This window comes from Danio rerio, chromosome 12, assembly GCF_052040795.2.
Source record: "Danio rerio strain M-AB ecotype USA chromosome 12, GRCz13ab, whole genome shotgun sequence".
Lineage (NCBI taxonomy): Eukaryota > Metazoa > Chordata > Actinopteri > Cypriniformes > Danionidae > Danio > Danio rerio.
Window position 1 is genome coordinate 7384430 of NC_141032.1, and position 18652 is coordinate 7403081.

Genomic DNA, 18652 nt, shown 5'->3' on the forward strand with positions numbered 1-18652 from the left:
AACGTTTGAATGAACAAAATCACAATGGAACACACTTCCGAATAAACGAATGGAACAAACTAATTTCCAAATGAACAAACAAACAAATGAATAAACTTCCAGACTTCTATATACATATGTATTTATATATACATATACACATATACATATATCTCACATTCTCTACTATTTTCAATTTCAACATGCCCGTCTCGAAGTGAATCAATTTATGTCAACATTCTAAATAAGAGACAAAAACTGTTTTGATTGAAAAACTCTAAAAAAACAAACAAACACTAAAATAATTAAGTAAATGTGCAAACAAAACTAAGACAAAAAAAAACATATTTCCAAAATTAGAACTATGTTCAAATGCAAACCCAGGATATAAAGATCATCTTTCAAGACCAAAAAATGCAAAATACATGCCAGTCAAACAACAATCCACAGCCAGGTAAATTCTCAAACTGGAGCTATGATATATATATAAAAAAGCTAACTTAACATAACTCTCAACATAAGACAGAGCTGGGAAAGTAGGCGATAAGAAAGCACTCACAGGATCGGTGAGCTCCAGGATGCTGGCACGGTACGTAAGAGGTTTGCAGTCACGGGTGTTGTCGACCAAACTGCAAGGCAGAAACATCGGGCCCAGGTCGTCCCCATCCAAAACATCTACTGTGAGCGTGGTGGTGGCAGTGAGCCGGTCCTTCGGGTTTGGAGCTCGGTCCTGGGGGAAAAACACAAACTTAGTTTAGCACTGATGCCTGTCCAACTCCAAATCTCCAAAACATACACTTCAGCCAAAAAACCCCTCTCCAGTCAAAGTCAAAATGAGACATTGCACTGACAGCATGAGGATACTGGGAATCGCACTAACTTTTCAAGCCCTTCACTTGAAGTCCTACTTTTTTCTTGTTGTATATCTCATTTCAGTTGTTAAATTGCTTTTAAAAGGCATTTCGCATTGACTTTAAGGTTACCTGGCTTTATAAAAATTTACACACAGACAAGACCAAGATATTGATTAAAGTTGCAGTCGCATTAGCACATGTTCAATTGAATTTTGCAATATTTGGTCCACTATCAGAATTGATTGAAATCCTTTACAATCTTACTTCTAGTCAATAATTAAACCTCATTGGTCTTGTTTTAAGGATTAAACACTATGCAAGATCAGATTGGCTAAGATTTGTATGATTGTTTTAAGATAGTGTACTTATTTTGACTATATAACTTGTTTTAAGTTTGCCCATTCAAAAAAACTCTTTTACAGCGCTTCTTTAATATCAGAAGTGAAAAAAAATCTGCAAATAATAATAAAAAAAACATTACAATCTTACTTCTAGCAAAAAAACATAAAACAAACATATTGACCCTATTTATAGAATTCAATATTATGCAATATCAGATTGTGTAAGATTCTTATAATTGTTTTAAAATATCGTTGTTGATCTTACTCAGTAAAGCTTGAGCAAATTAGATTTCAAAATGCATTTTGCATTGACTTTAAGGTTATCTGGCTTCATAAAAGTTTACACAGACAAGACCAAGATATTGGTTAATGGTGCAGTGTGTAAGTTAAAACACCCAGTGGTTGAAGTAGGTTTTTCAAAACACAGGCAAGCGCAGGTTGCCAAATTAAGAAACATAACAAACTTCTGAATGAATGAACAAACTTCTGAACAAATGAACTTCCAAACAAGCAAACTTTTGAATGAACGAACAAATTTTGAAATTAACAAACAAATAAATGAATGAACTTCTGAACAAATGACCAAACTTCCACACAAATGAGCAAGCTTCTGAACAAACAAACTTTTGAATGAATGAATGAATGAATTAATTAATGAATGAATGAATGAAGGAACAATCAAATTTCCAAATGAACAAACAAATGAACGAACTTCCAAACAAATTAACAAACTTCTGAACAAACAAACTTACGAATGAGCAAACTTATGAACGAACGAACAAACTTCTGAACAAACGAAGGAAAAAACTTCCAAATGAATGAAGGAAGGAGAGAAAGGAACAAACACATTAACAGATTAACAAACAAACAAATGAATGAACATCCAAACGAATGAACAAACTGACAAACAAACTTACGAACAAGCAAACTTACAAGCGAACGAACAAACATCTGAATGAACGAAAGAACAAACTTTCAAATGAATAAATGAATGAAGGAACAAACAAATTTACAGATTAACAAACGAACAAATGAATGAACTTCCAAATGAATAAACAAACTTCCAAACAAACGAACTTCAGAACAAGCAAACTTACAAACAAACAAACTTACGAACAAACTTCTGAAGGAATGAAGGAAAAACTTCCAAATGAATGAATGAATGAAGGAACAAACACATTAACAAATTAAAAAACGAACAAATGAATGAACTTTCAAATGAATGAACAACCTTCCAAACAAACGAACTTCAGAACAACCAAACTTACGAACAAACAAACAAACAAACAAACTTCTGAACGAACGAAGGAACAAACTTCCAAATAAATGAATGAATGAATTAAAGAACAAACTAATTTACAGATTAACAAACAAAAAAATGAACTTCTAAAGGAATGAACAAACTTCCAACAAACGAACTTACGAAAAAGCAAACTTACGAACAAGCTTCTGAACGAATGATGGAACAAACTTCCAAATGAATGAATGAATGAAGGAACAAACACATTTACAGATTAACAAACGAACAAATGAACAAACTTCCAAACGAATTAACAAACTTGCGAACAAATTAACTTACGAACAAGCTAACTTTTTAAACAAACAAACTTCTAAACGAACCAACAAACAAACTTCTATAAAACTGACTAAATGAGTGAATGAAGGAAAACTCTGAGTCTGTCTCTCATTTCGGGGCTGCTACTGTCCACCAGAGGTCACATTTCGGTCGTGGATGCATACTTTGGGAGCCTTCATGACTGAATAAATTAAATGCACAGTGACAAAATTCACGTTTACAAGATATAACACTGATTTAAACATGTAAAGCTTGTAGTTTGCCACTTCCACCAAAATGGATCAACGGTTTTATTCATGTCACCTCAAACTTTAGTTTAGTTTGTAATTTTATTACATTTTTCTGCAAAGTATCTCAAAATAAATGTTTAATTAATTAACATTAACATTTAAACCATATTCCCAATCTTCTGAGAGCTTTTTGAAGAACAGACCATGATGTAAATCTAATGTTTTTTAAATGTCAAATAAATATGAAACGCATGACATAATGTGTGTAAAAAATCACCACGTCTGAATTAAAACCCAAGAGCGACTTCACAATGCATAGCAACTTCATTTTCAGTCTGTTCAAACAAAGTTAATAATGAGTTATTACTTTTTTCTGGACCACTTTCTGACATTTTTTTTGTGAAATTTTCAAACTGTTATGGCTCCTATTGAAATGATTGGGAGGTTTTTTTCCACAGTAAATCGTCGAACTGGAAATCTGACAGCTTCTTAAAACAGCATAAATTACAAAAAAATAGATCCTCCAAGTCTTCTGAAGTTCTTCTGAAGTCCCTCAGACAAAGTTCCTACTGAGTGCTACTTTTATGGCGCTTGGAGTTTCACCATCCACTTAGTTGGACTCTCTGTCTAACATCTCGGTTTGTTCCAAATAAAAGAAAGAAAGTCTTCCAGAGCTGGAACAGCATGAGGGTGAGTAAATCTTTCATGCTTTTATACAGTATCTCTTCCTTCCAACTTACATTGGCTTGAATGATGACAAGGTAGCGTGTGATTTCTTCATAATTCAGCCTCTCTCTGAGAACCACAGATCCAGACAGGGTGAGGGGGATGTCGAATGTCCTGTTAGTGGTCTGCAAAGAAGAAAAAAGGGTAGGTCAAAAGGGGTTTTCCTTCTTAAAACACACACACACACACATACACACACTCCTAGCCTCATGAGAAATTCATCATCTATCCGCTTCACTAAGGAGAGAATGCTGATGGGACAAAACTACTTGACTTTCAAAACCTTCTCGCCCCTTTTTAGCAACACAGGTGGTGATGTAAAGCATTAAAATGGACATGGAGACAGGATGCTTCCTTGCTCTTTTGATTTAAAAAGTGTTTGATGTGTAAATGACGCCCATCGCATTAATTAGGAAGTGAATGTAATAGTCTCATAAAGGCAGACCTATGACTCAGCATAATGTCAGGATCACATTGCAGGTTATTCTGACCGAGAACCACCTCCTTAGGCAGGTTAATCATTCATTCATGCATTTTCCTTTGGCTTAGTCGCTATTTCACAGGTCACCACAGCAGAATGAACCGCCAACTATTTCAGCATATGTTTTATGCAACGCATGCCCTTCCAGCAACAACGCAGTATTCGGAAGCACCCTTACAGACTCATACACACACGCTTGTAAACAACTGACGATTTAGTTTATTCAATTCACCTAGCTGGGACTCGAACCAGTGACCTTCTTGCTATGAGGTGACAGTGTTAACCACGGAGCCACCGTGCCAGGTTAATTATTTATCTTATAATTCCTCAAAAATATCTGCGTACACACAAAACTACTGAAACGGACTAAAACAATGTAGTATACAAAAAACGAAGACAATAGAATAGGCTGTTAAATTGGATTCTTATTGGATAATGTTACTGAAACATGCAGTTTAGAGTGTTCTCACTCCACTCACAGTAATAATGCTGTGCTCATTAGGAAGGAGTACGAGAATGTCACCAATTTGCATTTTGTAATACCACCATATGCATTTTAATGATTTTATTTGCATTTCATGACAAGCGCCTTTCTGTGCTATTTTTCATTTGGTGTATTTGCTCCTATTTTATCTGTATTGTTTCATCGTGGTCCATGAGGCTGTGCTAAATACTTCTTGGCAATAATCAACAAAGTTTTCAGGAGGTTTTAGGATTTGTAAGACTGTGGAGTAAACCTATTGTAAAGCACCTGCCAGAAACTCTGTGTACCCTAAACAGCAAACCTAAACCTCATTGAAAAAATGAATGAAGACTTAAAAGACAGTTCACCTAAATATAAACTTTCTGTCATTATTTACTCACCCTTTACTTGTTTCCGTCCTTAATAGGTTTCTTTTTTCTGTTAAACACTAAAGATATATTTTTGAAAAATGTTAGAACCCTGAAACCATTGACCTCCATAATATTCGTTTTTCCTACTATAGAAGTTAGTGGTTACAGGTTTTCAGCTTTCTTCAAATTATCTTATTATTTTGTGCTCATTCATTTTTGGGTGAACTATCCCTTTATTACAACAGTGAAAATAATATGCACAAGCATGTGTAATATTATTTGAAAAATATATAAATATGTCCCAATGAATTTACACTGTAATCCACAGACAAAGCACTGCTAAACATAAGCTATGGCTGGATATCAAACAGTGTAAAACAACAAAAATAAAAAAATACATTACAATTGTAAAATTTCGTACAATACAATCTTTAGAAACAGCTGTAAGTGAAAAAAAACATTAATATAGTAAATTGAATTCTGTCTTATTTTAACAATTATGTAACATTAATATGCTACTTACAAAAGTTAGGGGTTTTGTTTAGTGCTATAATTGTGTTTTTGATTATGTATATTGCATTTTTAAATATAAATGTAATAAATTCATCTAACATAACTATCCATATAAAAAAATCTCTTACATATTATCAATAGTGTGTTTTAGTATCACTTTACAGAAATATATGAATTGAAAAATAAAGAATGGAAGCCCATTTCCGCCAGTTAAGACATGAAAAGTCAAAATCATGACCATGCAAGTTAAAATTACAAACGAAAAGGTTAACATTATGACTTAAAAAGTGGAAATTATGAGACAAAGACTTAAAATTATGACTTACATCTCATAACAAGAAGACACTCTCATAATAATGAATTACCTTCTCATAAAAATATCTCTCATAATGAGACACTTTCTCATAAAAATGACTTTTCTAAAAATGTATCTTATTACAATGATTTATTTTCTCATAATAATGATTCATTTTTATAAAAATGTATCTCATAATAATGATTTGTTTTCTCATACAAATGACTCTTTCTCATAAAAAATTACTCATAATAATGATTTACTTTCTCATAATAACGATTTACTTATTATAAAAATGACTCATAATAATGATTTACTTTCTCATAATAACGATTTACTTTATTATAAAAATGACTCATAATAATGATTTACTTTCTCATAATAACGATTTACTTTATTATAAAAATTACTCATAATAATGATTTACTTTCTCATAATAATGGGAAATTTTCTCAATAATGTATCTCATAATAATGATTTACTTTCTCATAAAAATGACTCTCTCAATAATGAGATACTTTCTCATGATGATTTACTTTCTCATAACAATGACTTTCTCAAAATAACATGACACTTTCTCATTATTTTGACCTTTCTAAAACTAAAAGTCATAATTTCAACGTTTTATCTAATAATTTTGACTAAAGTCATGACTTAGTCTTTACTTAGGCTTTATAACTCATAAAATTCATGATTGTTAATTTTTTTTATTTAGAAAGAAAGAAATAAAGAAAGAAAGAAATACTTCATTTGATTTATGCAATTACATATCAAACTACAAAAAAAAAAAAAAAAAAAATCAACAAAATAATCCCATCCTAAAACAACAAATTGTTGAAAATTTTATTATTTTCTTCAAAAGAACAAAGCACATCTTTATAGCACCTTGTATTGGAACATTTCTCAAGATCACTCAATAAACTGTAATAGTTAAAATCTATTTATTTTTATTATCTATTAAAGAAAGAAAGAACGAAAGAAAGAAAGAAAGAAAGACCTACCGGATCTCTAGGGTTGTACTGAATAGTGTATTCAATCTGTCCATTAGGACCATCATCGATGTCAACAGCCCCGTTGTTCCCTGTAAAACCTGAGAAGATGGTGGTTCCGACAGGCGTTAGCTGAAACAGATAAAAACACATTTGAAGAGGCTGAGTATCACTGAAGATCTGTTAAGTGTCATCAACACACTCTCAAATGGCCATCCATCAGACATGTTTCATCCAGCTGACACTGCCATTTCATCATCTTCTGCTTGACTCCTATATTGCTGGTAAGTCTCGAGCATCTTGACTGTTGTGTTAAACAGCTCTCCTCTGAGGAACAGTTTGATAGACATGCTCTTGTAAAGAAAACAGCACTCGTTCTCTTCATTGTTTTCATTCTGTTCATCATGAGGAGGTCCTGCTGTGGTGCGGCTCTCAGATATGAAAGGAAACTGAGGAAGTAATTTGACTGAGTTTTGAGATGGCTCATTCATAGAGTTAGTTTGGTTCATTTCTGGATGAATCTGAATTTTTGAACAATTCACGAAGAAATTATTAGTTATAAATTTATACACCTTTATAGTCTGATTAAATGGCTTATATTAGAATGCTGATGTACTTCTGACTAAAACGTAATATTTAGTAGTAGGCGGGACTTTTTTTTTGCATATCATTCCCTTATGACAAACATTAAAGTTTCCATGGCAACACATTAATATAATCACGTGACACAATCAAGGTTAATAATGTATGTGCATATTGTTTTTCTTTTATCATTTTTAGAACAATAAATGTAAAAAGCCCTATACAAATAAACTTGAATTGAATTTTCTGCAAAAATAGACAAACATCCTAATTATATTGTGAAATATCGAATATTCCGATTCTCAAGTATTTTCTCTGGTATTGTATTATTTAAACAGCTAAATAATGATCATATTGTATGATCTACAGTATGATAACAAATGGGCGCATCCTTGTTAGCCCGCGTTTCAGTAGAGAGATTAGAGCTGCTGGATTTACAACATGTTAATTCATCAACCTCTCTCAAAATACATGAGAGTAAGTGACTGTTTCACTGGGAGAGAAAAAAAAAGGGCAGCATGATTTGGAGAAAATAGCTGTGAATCATCTGATCAAATTGTAATTTAGCTACAGGTTTGGTGTGGTTTTAACAGCATCAAAGAAAAAAAATGTACAACAAAGTTGTCAGCCGTCATGACAAATTAAGAAAATAACTACAGCATTTTATATCCAATAAAATTAATTATACACTACCCGACAAAAGTCTTGCCGTCTATCAACAAAAAATAACTTTAGTTATTTTTATATTAATAACTCTAGTTGATCATTTGGTATAAGCAGTGGCTTATACAGTGGATTATATGATAAAATATATTAATGTCCTGATATTTAATTAATTATCCAGGACAGAAAGATCTGACTTTGCTTAGACAAAAGTCTTGTCACTTAACAGAAATAATTTACAGTACAGTAGAAAGTCACAGTGCAGTGGGAAAAAAAAATATATTGTGTTTAATTCCCATGAGCTTGGAGGACTGCATCCATACATCTCTGCAATGACTCAAATAACTTATTAATAAAGTCATCTGGAATGGCAAAGAAAGCAGGACTTTTAGAGTTCATCAGGATTCTTTGGATTCATCTTCAATGGCGCCTCCATCTTACCCCAGACATACTCAATAATGTTCATGTCTGGTGACTGGGCTGGCCAATCCTGGAGCAGCTTGACCTTCTTTGCTTTTAGGAACTTTGATGTGGAGGCTGAAGTATGAGAAGGAGCGCTATCCTGCTGAAGAATTTGCCCTCTCCTGTGGTTTGTAATGTGATGGGGGGCACAAATGTCCTAATACCTCAGGCTGTTGATGTTGCCATCCACTTTGCAGATCCCTCGCATGCCCCCTATACTGAATGTAACCCCAAACCATGATTTTTCTTTCACCAAACTTGACTGAGTTCTGTGAGAATTATGGGTCCATGTGGATTCCAGTAGGTCTTCTGCAGTATTTGTGATGATTGGGATGCAGCTTAACAGATGATTCATCTGAAAAATTTCACCTACTTTTCCAAATGATCAACTGGAAGTCAAGTTATTATTTGTTAATATTTGTTATTAAGACTTTTGTCAGGTAGTGTATATTTAAAACCTTTACATTTAGATTGTTCAAGATAATCGCTTAAAAACTGTCAGAACTGGGCCTATATGCTTGTTACAATATTTGATGGCACATAGAAATAATCACAGCTTACGCAATTTGAAAACTACTAATCGTGTGGGCATATCTTTAGACAAACCACATTTGTTATGTTTAGCAGGTGAAATACATCTGAAATACAGGTTATTTGTTTGAAAACACTAATAAATTGTGATTTATGACAAACTCTGCGGACCATTTTCTCTGGCTCAGCCTTAGGAAAAGCAGATTTGAATTTAGCAGCTGATTACATGACTCACTGAACATTGTAATCACACTGGTGTAATTGTACACATCATATGGTTAATGACTCAGATCTGAATCATTTAGGATCTGCTGAGTGTCATCAAAACCCTCTCAAATGGCCAGTTGCATCCATTGGACACAGCCATTTCATCATCTTCTGCTTGATTCTTATATTGCTGGTAAGTTGGCAGACTAGTTTAAGCCTCGAGCATCTTGACTGTTGTGTTAAACAGCTCTCCTCTGAGGACCAGTTTGATAGACATGCTCTTGTAAAAGTCGACAGCGCTCGTTCTCTTCATTGTTTTCATTCTGGCCATCATTATGAGGTCCTGCTGTGGTGCGGCTCTCAGAAGTGAAAGGAAACAGAGGAAGTAATAGGTACGGGTATGTTGTGGAAGCTGGAGGCACCTGGGAACTCAGATGTTAGTTCCTGTGCTGCTACTCAGATGTTCTGACAACATATATTTGAGGGTGGAAAAAAGACAACAGAGAACAGCAAAGAAAGTTAAGATGCTTCAGAGAGCCTTTAAGATGAAAAACGGCCACCATCATGTCTGCTGTCATGAAGAGGTCATGTAAGGCTGCCTGAACATAGTTATTAAACAGCCTGTGATGAAGATTGAGCCTCTAGACGCAATAAACTGAGTGGATCTGACAGTGTCAGATAGACAATGACTGCAGAGTTGTTAGCATATACACAATCAGAAATAAATTTACAAATCCCTTCACTGTGGCAGTTCTTTAAAGATACACTTTTGTATGTAAATACATCTGAAATACATGTTATTTCTATGAAAACCGATGAATTGTGATTTATGACAAGCGCTGCAGACCACTATCTCTGGCTCAGGGACAGCAGATTTGAATTTAGCAGCTGATTGTGTGACTCAGTGAACATTCTAATCACCGTGGTGTAATTATACACATTAGATCAGAATCATAAAATATACACTTTTGTCCATATGTTTACCCTAAAGCACAGGGATAGCTCACTCAAAATTTTAAAATTCTCAATATTTACTTACTCTTCATTTATTTCAGAATTTGCTAGTTGCTGGGACCCTTTTTTGTGTTGAACAGAAGAAAACCCACTTGAGGGAGAGTAAGGCTTAATCCCAATTCTACTTTTGTACCCCTACCCCTTCCCCTTGGCCCTTGAAACAGAATGTGAAAGGGAAGAGCTTTAAAAGGAACCCCTTAAAAATGGGACAGCACTATAGCACCAGCACATGTCATCATATGTCAGGACAGCCTCTTGCTTCACATGAGATTGACGATCACAAAAGCTGTAGTTATTCCAGTTTTGTTATTTTTCGGTATTTATCTTTAGGAAATCACTGAAGACAGCGATATCACGTTATCATAACCATAAAATGTGACAATAAGATCACATAATAAGTACACATTAAAAGAAAACACTTATTTTGGGAATAGTGTCATTTTACAACTCCTCTAGCAATGATATTATGCACCAATGTTACTTTGTTATCTAGCTGGAGATTATTTCCAGGTGCTTCTTAATAACATAATATGGCAGCAACGTTTTTTGATTATCATTCCAGAATGAGTGTATAGTTCCTAGTCTTATTAGCCTTAAAAAAGGCAACTTTTAAATTTCCATCCATTTCCATCTTGGTAAATAATGATGTAGCTACAGAATATCAAGCTATAAATAGAAAAAATATCAAAATGCTTTTTGAATTTTTTCAGTGAGATGCTAATGGTCTAATCTGATTCAATGATCTATGCTAAGCTGAGCTAAAAACTCTCCCACCAAACCAAGAGATCGGCTGAATGGATTAAAAAATGTTAAAACTGAACAGTTTATCTATTAGGGGAGTTGTAAAATGAGTCTATGAGTCTATTTTACCCAAATGAGTCTATTTCACCCAAAAATGTTCATTATGAATGTTAAACAAAGTAAAATAAGATAAATATTAAACTAATAGTGAATAAAAATGTATGCGCATAACTTAGTAGGATAAACTTTTTATTCAATAAGAAAAGATGCGCATGGGACTATGAAGGAAACACTTTTACTGAACAAATTCCAGTATGCACATTAAAAAAAAAGTCATGTGATTTTGTTAAAAGAGATCATGATTAAAATGTGTGTGAATGGACAAAGCAGCAGGCTGAGCACATTGTAAAACATTTAAAATGTGGTTTTGGTTATTCTAAAATGCCCTAAACATTTCAGTATTAGCGTTATTATTTTATTTATTACCTACAGAATAGTCAAGAGTGTCTGCACTCCGCGTCTGATCCCTTCAAACGCCACCACGCATTCATCATATCTCAGCATACTGCTTTCCGAGCCATAAATCACGTAGATTCCCATACCTCAATAAATTCCATTTTTACTCTTGATATTTGACGCCAGATAATCAGGAAGCAACGATTTTGTTCGAATTGATGGAAATGCAGCTTTATTTGCATATTTTTTATAGATATTCCAGCCTGATCCCATGAGAAAAGGTAGGTATTTTATGTTTTGTCAGTTAAGTAGCTAATTCGAGATCAGTCCTACGAAAATGTACGATTTTAAAAAGGAGGCGTGGCACCTAACCCCACCCCTAACCCCAACTGTCATTGGGTGATAAGCAAATCGTACTAAATTGTATGAATTAGATCGTACAAATTCATACGAATTAGCCACTAAATCAAAACGTTACGAATTGCCGTGAGATTGTGTTGGATATTCCAGTTTTGCGCAAAAATTTAATTCGCATCTTTGGATGGAAACATGTCAGCTATAATGGCTAAAATGGCTGACAAATGCCTTCGGCTTGACAATATTCACATTACAGCACGATTTGTTGTAGCTCACTGTTTAAGACATTCAATCAATTTCAATAAAACCAGTCCAAAAGGACATTAAAGTTACTGACATTGATCAATGGAAAGTTAACCTGAGCTCTTTCTCTCCGCTAGAACTTCACGGCATCTGCAGTCACTCAGTGAACACACACACACACACACACATACAACCCTTTAGCCATTTAGAAGCAATTGCGATTCAATCCACACGTCCATCAAATGCTTGTTCGCCAACATTATTATTTACTTCACCGTCTCTCTTAAACTCGGTGAGCTACTTCAGCACTCGGCGGACTTATATAGTGCACTCTGCAGTGCTTGTTGACTGATGGACTGAGCTGTGTTAGTCCCCTTATCTGTGCGTCAGTCAGACGTTTCAAACTCCGGCTGAAATCGATAGTGGGCAATACAGCCTGCCGTTTTTTTGAGGCCACTCGAGAGGAGGCTGCCTGCCACCGAGGCTGCCTCCTAATGAGGGAAATCTCTACTGACAGCACTCCGGGGAACAACTCTCAATTAGCTGAAAGCCACACACTCTCCATGCAGTCAATTCAATGTGAGAAGATCTCTGGAGGCCGAGGCTCGGTGCTACAGTCCCGCTATGACACCACATGTTGAATGCTTTCGGAAGCTAATCCGAAGAGAAGGAGAAAATAAAAATAGGGCTAATAGATTTCAGCATTTTTAACATGCATCACGAAAACTGCACCACAGGCTGTCATTCATAAAGTTTTATGCTTCTTGGTGTGTTTCTTATACACTATGTGGGCTAATTTAGGCATGTAGCTGGCGAAATGAGGAGCTACTGTACTTGTATGTATTGCTGTTAGACAACAAAGTGTTTAATTAATAATAATAATAATAATAATAATAATAATAATAATAATAATAACACTAATAATAATAATAATAATAATAATAATAATTATTATTATTATTGATAATATTGTTATTATTATTATTATTATTATTATTATTTGCTATTATTAATTACATTTATATAGCACTTTTTTGGACACTCAAAGTGCTTTACACATTGGGGTAAACCTTATCCACCTAGATGACATGACGAAAGCCATATTGTGCCAGACCGCACATCACACACCAGCTGATTGCTGGCGAGGAGACACAAAGGAGTGGTGAAGCCAATAATGATATGGGGAGGTTTTGGAGGCCATGATGGACAGAGGCCAGTGGGCAAATTTAGGTAGGATTTCGGGGTTAAACCACTACTCTTTTCGAAGGACATCCTGGGATTTTTTAAGACAATAGAAGCTCGAGACCTCGGTTTAACTTCTCATCCGAAAGAGGCCGCTCACTGAGCAGTATAGAGTCCCCTTCACTATACTGGGGCGTTAGGACCCACAAAGAGCGCAGGTTGAGTGCTCCCTGCTGGCCTTCCTTACACCAGCAACCTAGCTTTGCCATGTGGTTTCCCATCCAGGTACTGACCGGGCGCAGCCCTACTTAGCTTCAGTAGGTCACGATGTGAGAGTTGCAGAGAGCAAGCTGATAGCATTTTTTTTCTTTAAAAGTCCAGTGAAGTGCTATATGTGCATTTTTATTCAACATTTGATGTAATCTCAACTGAAAAATGAAGAGAGGATAGGACAAAGTAGCTCTTCCCCTTATAAAAAAGTAGCCACTAGAATAGCATTTTGTTTAATCACAGATCTGTCAGTGAGAGTGGTTGAGCTAAAGCACATCACATAAAATGAAAAGCAAATGAGATGGACTTGATTAGTCAAGATGTGATGAGAAACTGAAGTAAGATGTGACTATTCTATTGAGGTGGAGTAATAAACTACAAGCTTTACAACATTCACCGTTACATGTCTCTAACTCAATTCATGGAGGGCTACATCTCTGCAAAGTTTTACTCCAACGCTATTAAACCCAGCTGATTCAAAAAACCGAGGTGCTCAAAAGAGTCTTGAACACCTTCATTAGTTGGATCAGCTGTGTTTGTAAGTTTGTATTTGCATAATAAATGTGCGTGTGTGTGTGTGCTGTGCATATTATGTACATATGAATAAATGTGCATGCACAAATTCGATATATATATATATATATATATATATATATATATATATATATATATATGTATGTATTCTATGTAATTAAACGTATTGCTAACATTTATAGTTTTTTTTATAAAATTAATACATCAACAAAATACACTACAAATAACTAAATGATTTATTGCAAAATGCCAAAAAATCTAATCTAATCTGCTCTCCAGTAATTTATCTGAAAGGTAATCCAAAGAAAAGGAGAAAATAAAATGGCTAATGGATTACCAGAAATGGAGGCATTATTTAACAGTAAAGAGTCACAGAAGACATTGTATTGTGAACAAAATGGCAACATAGACTGTTATTCTAAATGTGAAACTTCATCACATAAATCTAACGTTTATATGTTTAGCTACTACAATTTGGTATTGCTATTTGTAAGTATTGAGTATTAATCTGCCAGTGTTGAAAATTTAACTGAAGATAATTTTTTTTTATTATTATGTATTTTATTCTATATGTATATTAGAAGTATGACGAGACGCTTATTCCACAAGACAAGACAAGATTTATTTCTTTTTTTATATATATATAAATGGAAAATAGTCTTTTAGTCAACTGAAAAAAAATTTACAAAATGCAAAGCTAATTAGGGGCTTTTTATATAAATTAACTTGTATTGAATGCTATTTTACTTTCATTTTGATAAATTATTTGCTGTAAAAAACATTCAAACACTGCAAAGTATTTTGCTAACACATGCATGAAAAATAGTGTTTATATAATTTAAAACAGTAAAATATTTGCTAATATATGAATGGAAAATATATATTTTTTTATTACAAAAAACAAAATGAAAAATGTAGGGGCTTTTTTTAAATCAACTTGTAAAGCAAGTTATTTATTTCTTTTGAATATTTAGATATAAAATGTATATTACATAATATTTATAATATTTTTTTAAATATTTAGCTATAAACTCTACTGACTGGCTTCTCCCATGTACAGTTTCACATGAGAAATCAAACTCCTTTCCACAAATTTACTTAAAAAAATGTATGTGATCACGTTTTTTTTTTTTTTTTCTGACAGCATAGCCAGAGATCTCATCACACCCCTATATATTTATCATATACATATTTAATCTCTGAAAAAATAAAATCCATAGTAGCCCAATTGCCAGTTTTGTACCATAACTCGCATACCCTGATCTGAATTAACCCGAACTCTTCTATTTCAGAACAGATGGATTTTGCCTGCTGTGATTTGGGAAACAAAAAAGAAATGTAGAGTTTACCACAAATAGGTATCAATCAAAATGCCTATTTTGTGCACCCAGGACCACTATGTGATGGGAATTCACAATCCAGCACTAAGCTGCACTGGAAAAACACAGAGAAGCTAAATAAGTCACAAAAAGGTGAGTGGCAGATTTACTCAGTGAACTACAGCACTTCTGGGATAATTACACAGCAGTCAAAGACAGAGAAACATTAACGGCTAAATGTTTCAGCTCCAAAGCCCACAAGTGCATTTCATTTAGCGCAAAATAACCCCGTCATGGGTTAACCATCACACTGGCACAATTCACTGATTGATTTTCCAATTACAGCTGGCAAATGTTCGGATTTAACTAAACCAACTCACTTCTGCATACTTCTAATACACGAGAATGCAGTAGACTTCAATGTTCTCAAGAAACTACATAACAGAAAAAAAAGCCAATATTAACATGCAACATTTTTGTTGTTCAATGTGCGCATTGTCTACAAATCATCCGCAATGTCATCAGCACTGTTTTGGAATCATTTTTAGCACTTACCCCCCCAAGTGTGCAGTGACAACCCATCTAAGAGGTCACAAAAGACCCCACAACAACATCCATAGAACTGCAGGCCTCACTGGCCAGTTAAGGTGAGTGTACATGACTCCACCGTAAGATAGAGTCTGGATAAAAAATGCTTTGTATCGCAAATGTTTGGTTCAAAGACGAAAACCTGAGCAAAAATAACAAAAAATAACCTTGGCAAAAAAAACAGCTGCAAAATCAGTTCGGTTCTGGTTTGTCCAGGTCAGTGTCATCACTATATATGGTCTATAAATGCACAGATAACTGTAAAACAAATGTTATAGTGAGGAAGATGCATAAACCTCATCGACAAAAATACAGTTATAAATAGAGTTTTGTTCAATTATTTTCTGAGACAGATTGTTCTGAAACATGGACAGGGAATCTCCCTTTTCATCACATCCCAAATGTGCCCTATTGGATTAAGCTCTAGTGACTGTGTAGGCCATTTAAGTACAGTGAACTCATTGTCATGTTCAGGAAACCAGACTGAGATGATTTACACTTTATGAAATGGTGTGTTATCCTGCTGGAAGTAGCCATCGGAAGATGCGTACACTGTGGTCATAACAGGATGGACATGGTCAGCAACAATACTCAGGTAGGCTGTGGTGTTGACAAGATGCTTAATAGTACTAATGGGCCCAAAGTGTGCCAAGAAAATATCCTCCACACCATTACACCACCACCGCCAGCCTGAACCATTGATACAAGGCAGGATGGATCCATGCTTTCATGTTGTTGATGCCAAATTTTGACCCTATCATCCGAATATTGCAGCAGAAATCAAGACTGATCAGACCAGGCAACGTTTTTTCCAATTTTTTATTGTCCAATTTTGATCAGCCTGCATCTTCAGTTTCCTGTTCTTAGCTGACAGGTTCTTAACACTTTACCAGGTGACCACCAGGTGTGGTCTTCTCCTGCTGTAGCCCATCTGCCTCAAGGTTGGACATGTTGTGCATTCAGAAATGCTCTTCTGCATTCCTCGGTTGTAACGAGTGGTTATTTGAGTTACTGTTGCCTTTCTATCAGCTCAAACTAGTTTGTCCACTCTCCTCTGATCTCATCAACAAGGCAGAACTGCAGTTCACTGCATATTTTCTCTTTTTTGGACCATTCTCTGTAAACCCCAGAGATGGCTGTGTGAGAAAATCCCAGTAGATCAGTAGTTTCTGAAATACTCAGATCAGCCCTTCTGGCAGCATCAACCATGCCATGTTTAAAGTTACTTAAATCAACTTTCTTCCCCATTCTGATGCTGGTTTGAACTGCAGCAGATCGTCTTGACCATCTCTACATGCCTAAATGCAATGGGTTGCTGCCATGTGATTGGCTGACTAGAACTTTGCGTTCAAAACAGTTAGACAGGTGTACCTAATAAAGTGGCCAGTGAGTGCAGGTTCACCATTATACTGACACAGTCCAATTTCCCAATTGCAGCTGGTAAATGTTGGCAGAAGAAAACGAAAAAGCCAATTTCTAATAACTTAAGCTCCAGAATGCAGGAGACTTCAGTGTTCTGTATAGCACTAATTTATGGAAAAAGCCATTAGAAACACAAAAGAAGCTGCGTTAAATGGAAACTCACCTCATTAACGGCCACATAGTAGCGCGGTTGCTGAAAGCGTGGGGCGTTGTCGTTTCGATCCCGCACGACTATCCGCACCTCGTGTAGGATCACCGTGCCAACAAGCTCATTAGTACACTGAACCTGCACCACAATGGACTGGATGTAGGAGGGAGGCTGGAAGACAGAACGGAGGAGAGACAGATCGAGCAGTTCATTTGCATGGTGTGCATTTCCACAGGCTGATCTAAAAATGACCATTCGCTTGCGCTCCATTATAAAGGCCATTAGGAAGCGCATGCTGAGATCAACAGATTTCCCATCTTAAAAGAATAACTTTCGTCTTATAGTTATGACTGAACCAAATAAAATTATTTATTACTTTTACTTTTTAGTTTTTATTGATATTTGCAGCTTTAAATCAATAATAATTTCAGCATATCATTCTTGTTGGTTCCACTTTGTTAAGTGGCCTTAACTAATATATACTTACACTGAAATAAATCACTTGTTACAATGTACTTACTGTGAAATTACATGCTTTTAAAATGTACTTATAATTTATTAAATAAATGCAATTACATCTGTAAATAATTTCCATTTTTACATGCAGTAGTGCTGTTGCCTCACAGCAAGAAGGTCGCTGGTTCGATCCTTGGCTCAGTTGGCGTTTCTGTGTGGAGTTTGCATGTTCTCCCTGCGTTCGCGTGGGTTTCCTCCGGGTTTCATCCACAGTCCAATGACATGCGGTACAGGTGAATTAGGTAGGCTAAATTGTGTTTGTGTGTGTGTGTGTGTGTGTGTGTGAATGAGTGTTTGTGGATGTTTCCCAGAGATGGGTTGCGGCCGGAAGGGCATCCGCTGGTTAAAAATGTGCTGGATAAGTTGATGGTTCATTCCGCTGTGGCGACCCCAGATTAATAAAGGGACTAAGCCAGCCCTTACAACTTAACCAACCCATACCACAAAAGCAAGAAGGTCGCTGGTTCGATTTGACACGCGAATGAATCAGATTTGATGTGCAAATGAATCGGATTTGATACCTGAATGAATCGGATTTGATGTGTGAATGAAGAGAGTAAACTTAAATGTTCACGTGTCTATTTACGTGCGAATAGCAC

The 18652-nt window shown here is 35.2% G+C and overlaps 1 protein-coding gene across 51 annotated transcripts in view; it reads right to left on the reverse strand.

Moving 5' to 3' along the window:
• Positions 1 to 18652, reverse strand: part of pcdh15b (protocadherin-related 15b) — a 513920-nt gene that overhangs the window by 257125 nt on the left and 238143 nt on the right. For all 51 annotated transcript variants that reach the window (XR_015944907.1, XR_015503430.2, XR_015503428.2 and 48 more), the window contains 4 exon segments: positions 17553 to 17708; positions 6831 to 6950; positions 3721 to 3831; positions 539 to 709 (listed from right to left, as the gene is read on the reverse strand). Coding sequence is in view for 21 of the 51 variants with exons in the window: in XM_087274983.2 (XP_087131109.1) it covers positions 539 to 709; positions 3721 to 3831; positions 6831 to 6950; positions 17553 to 17708 (558 nt within the window). In the remaining 30 variants the exon portion in view is untranslated.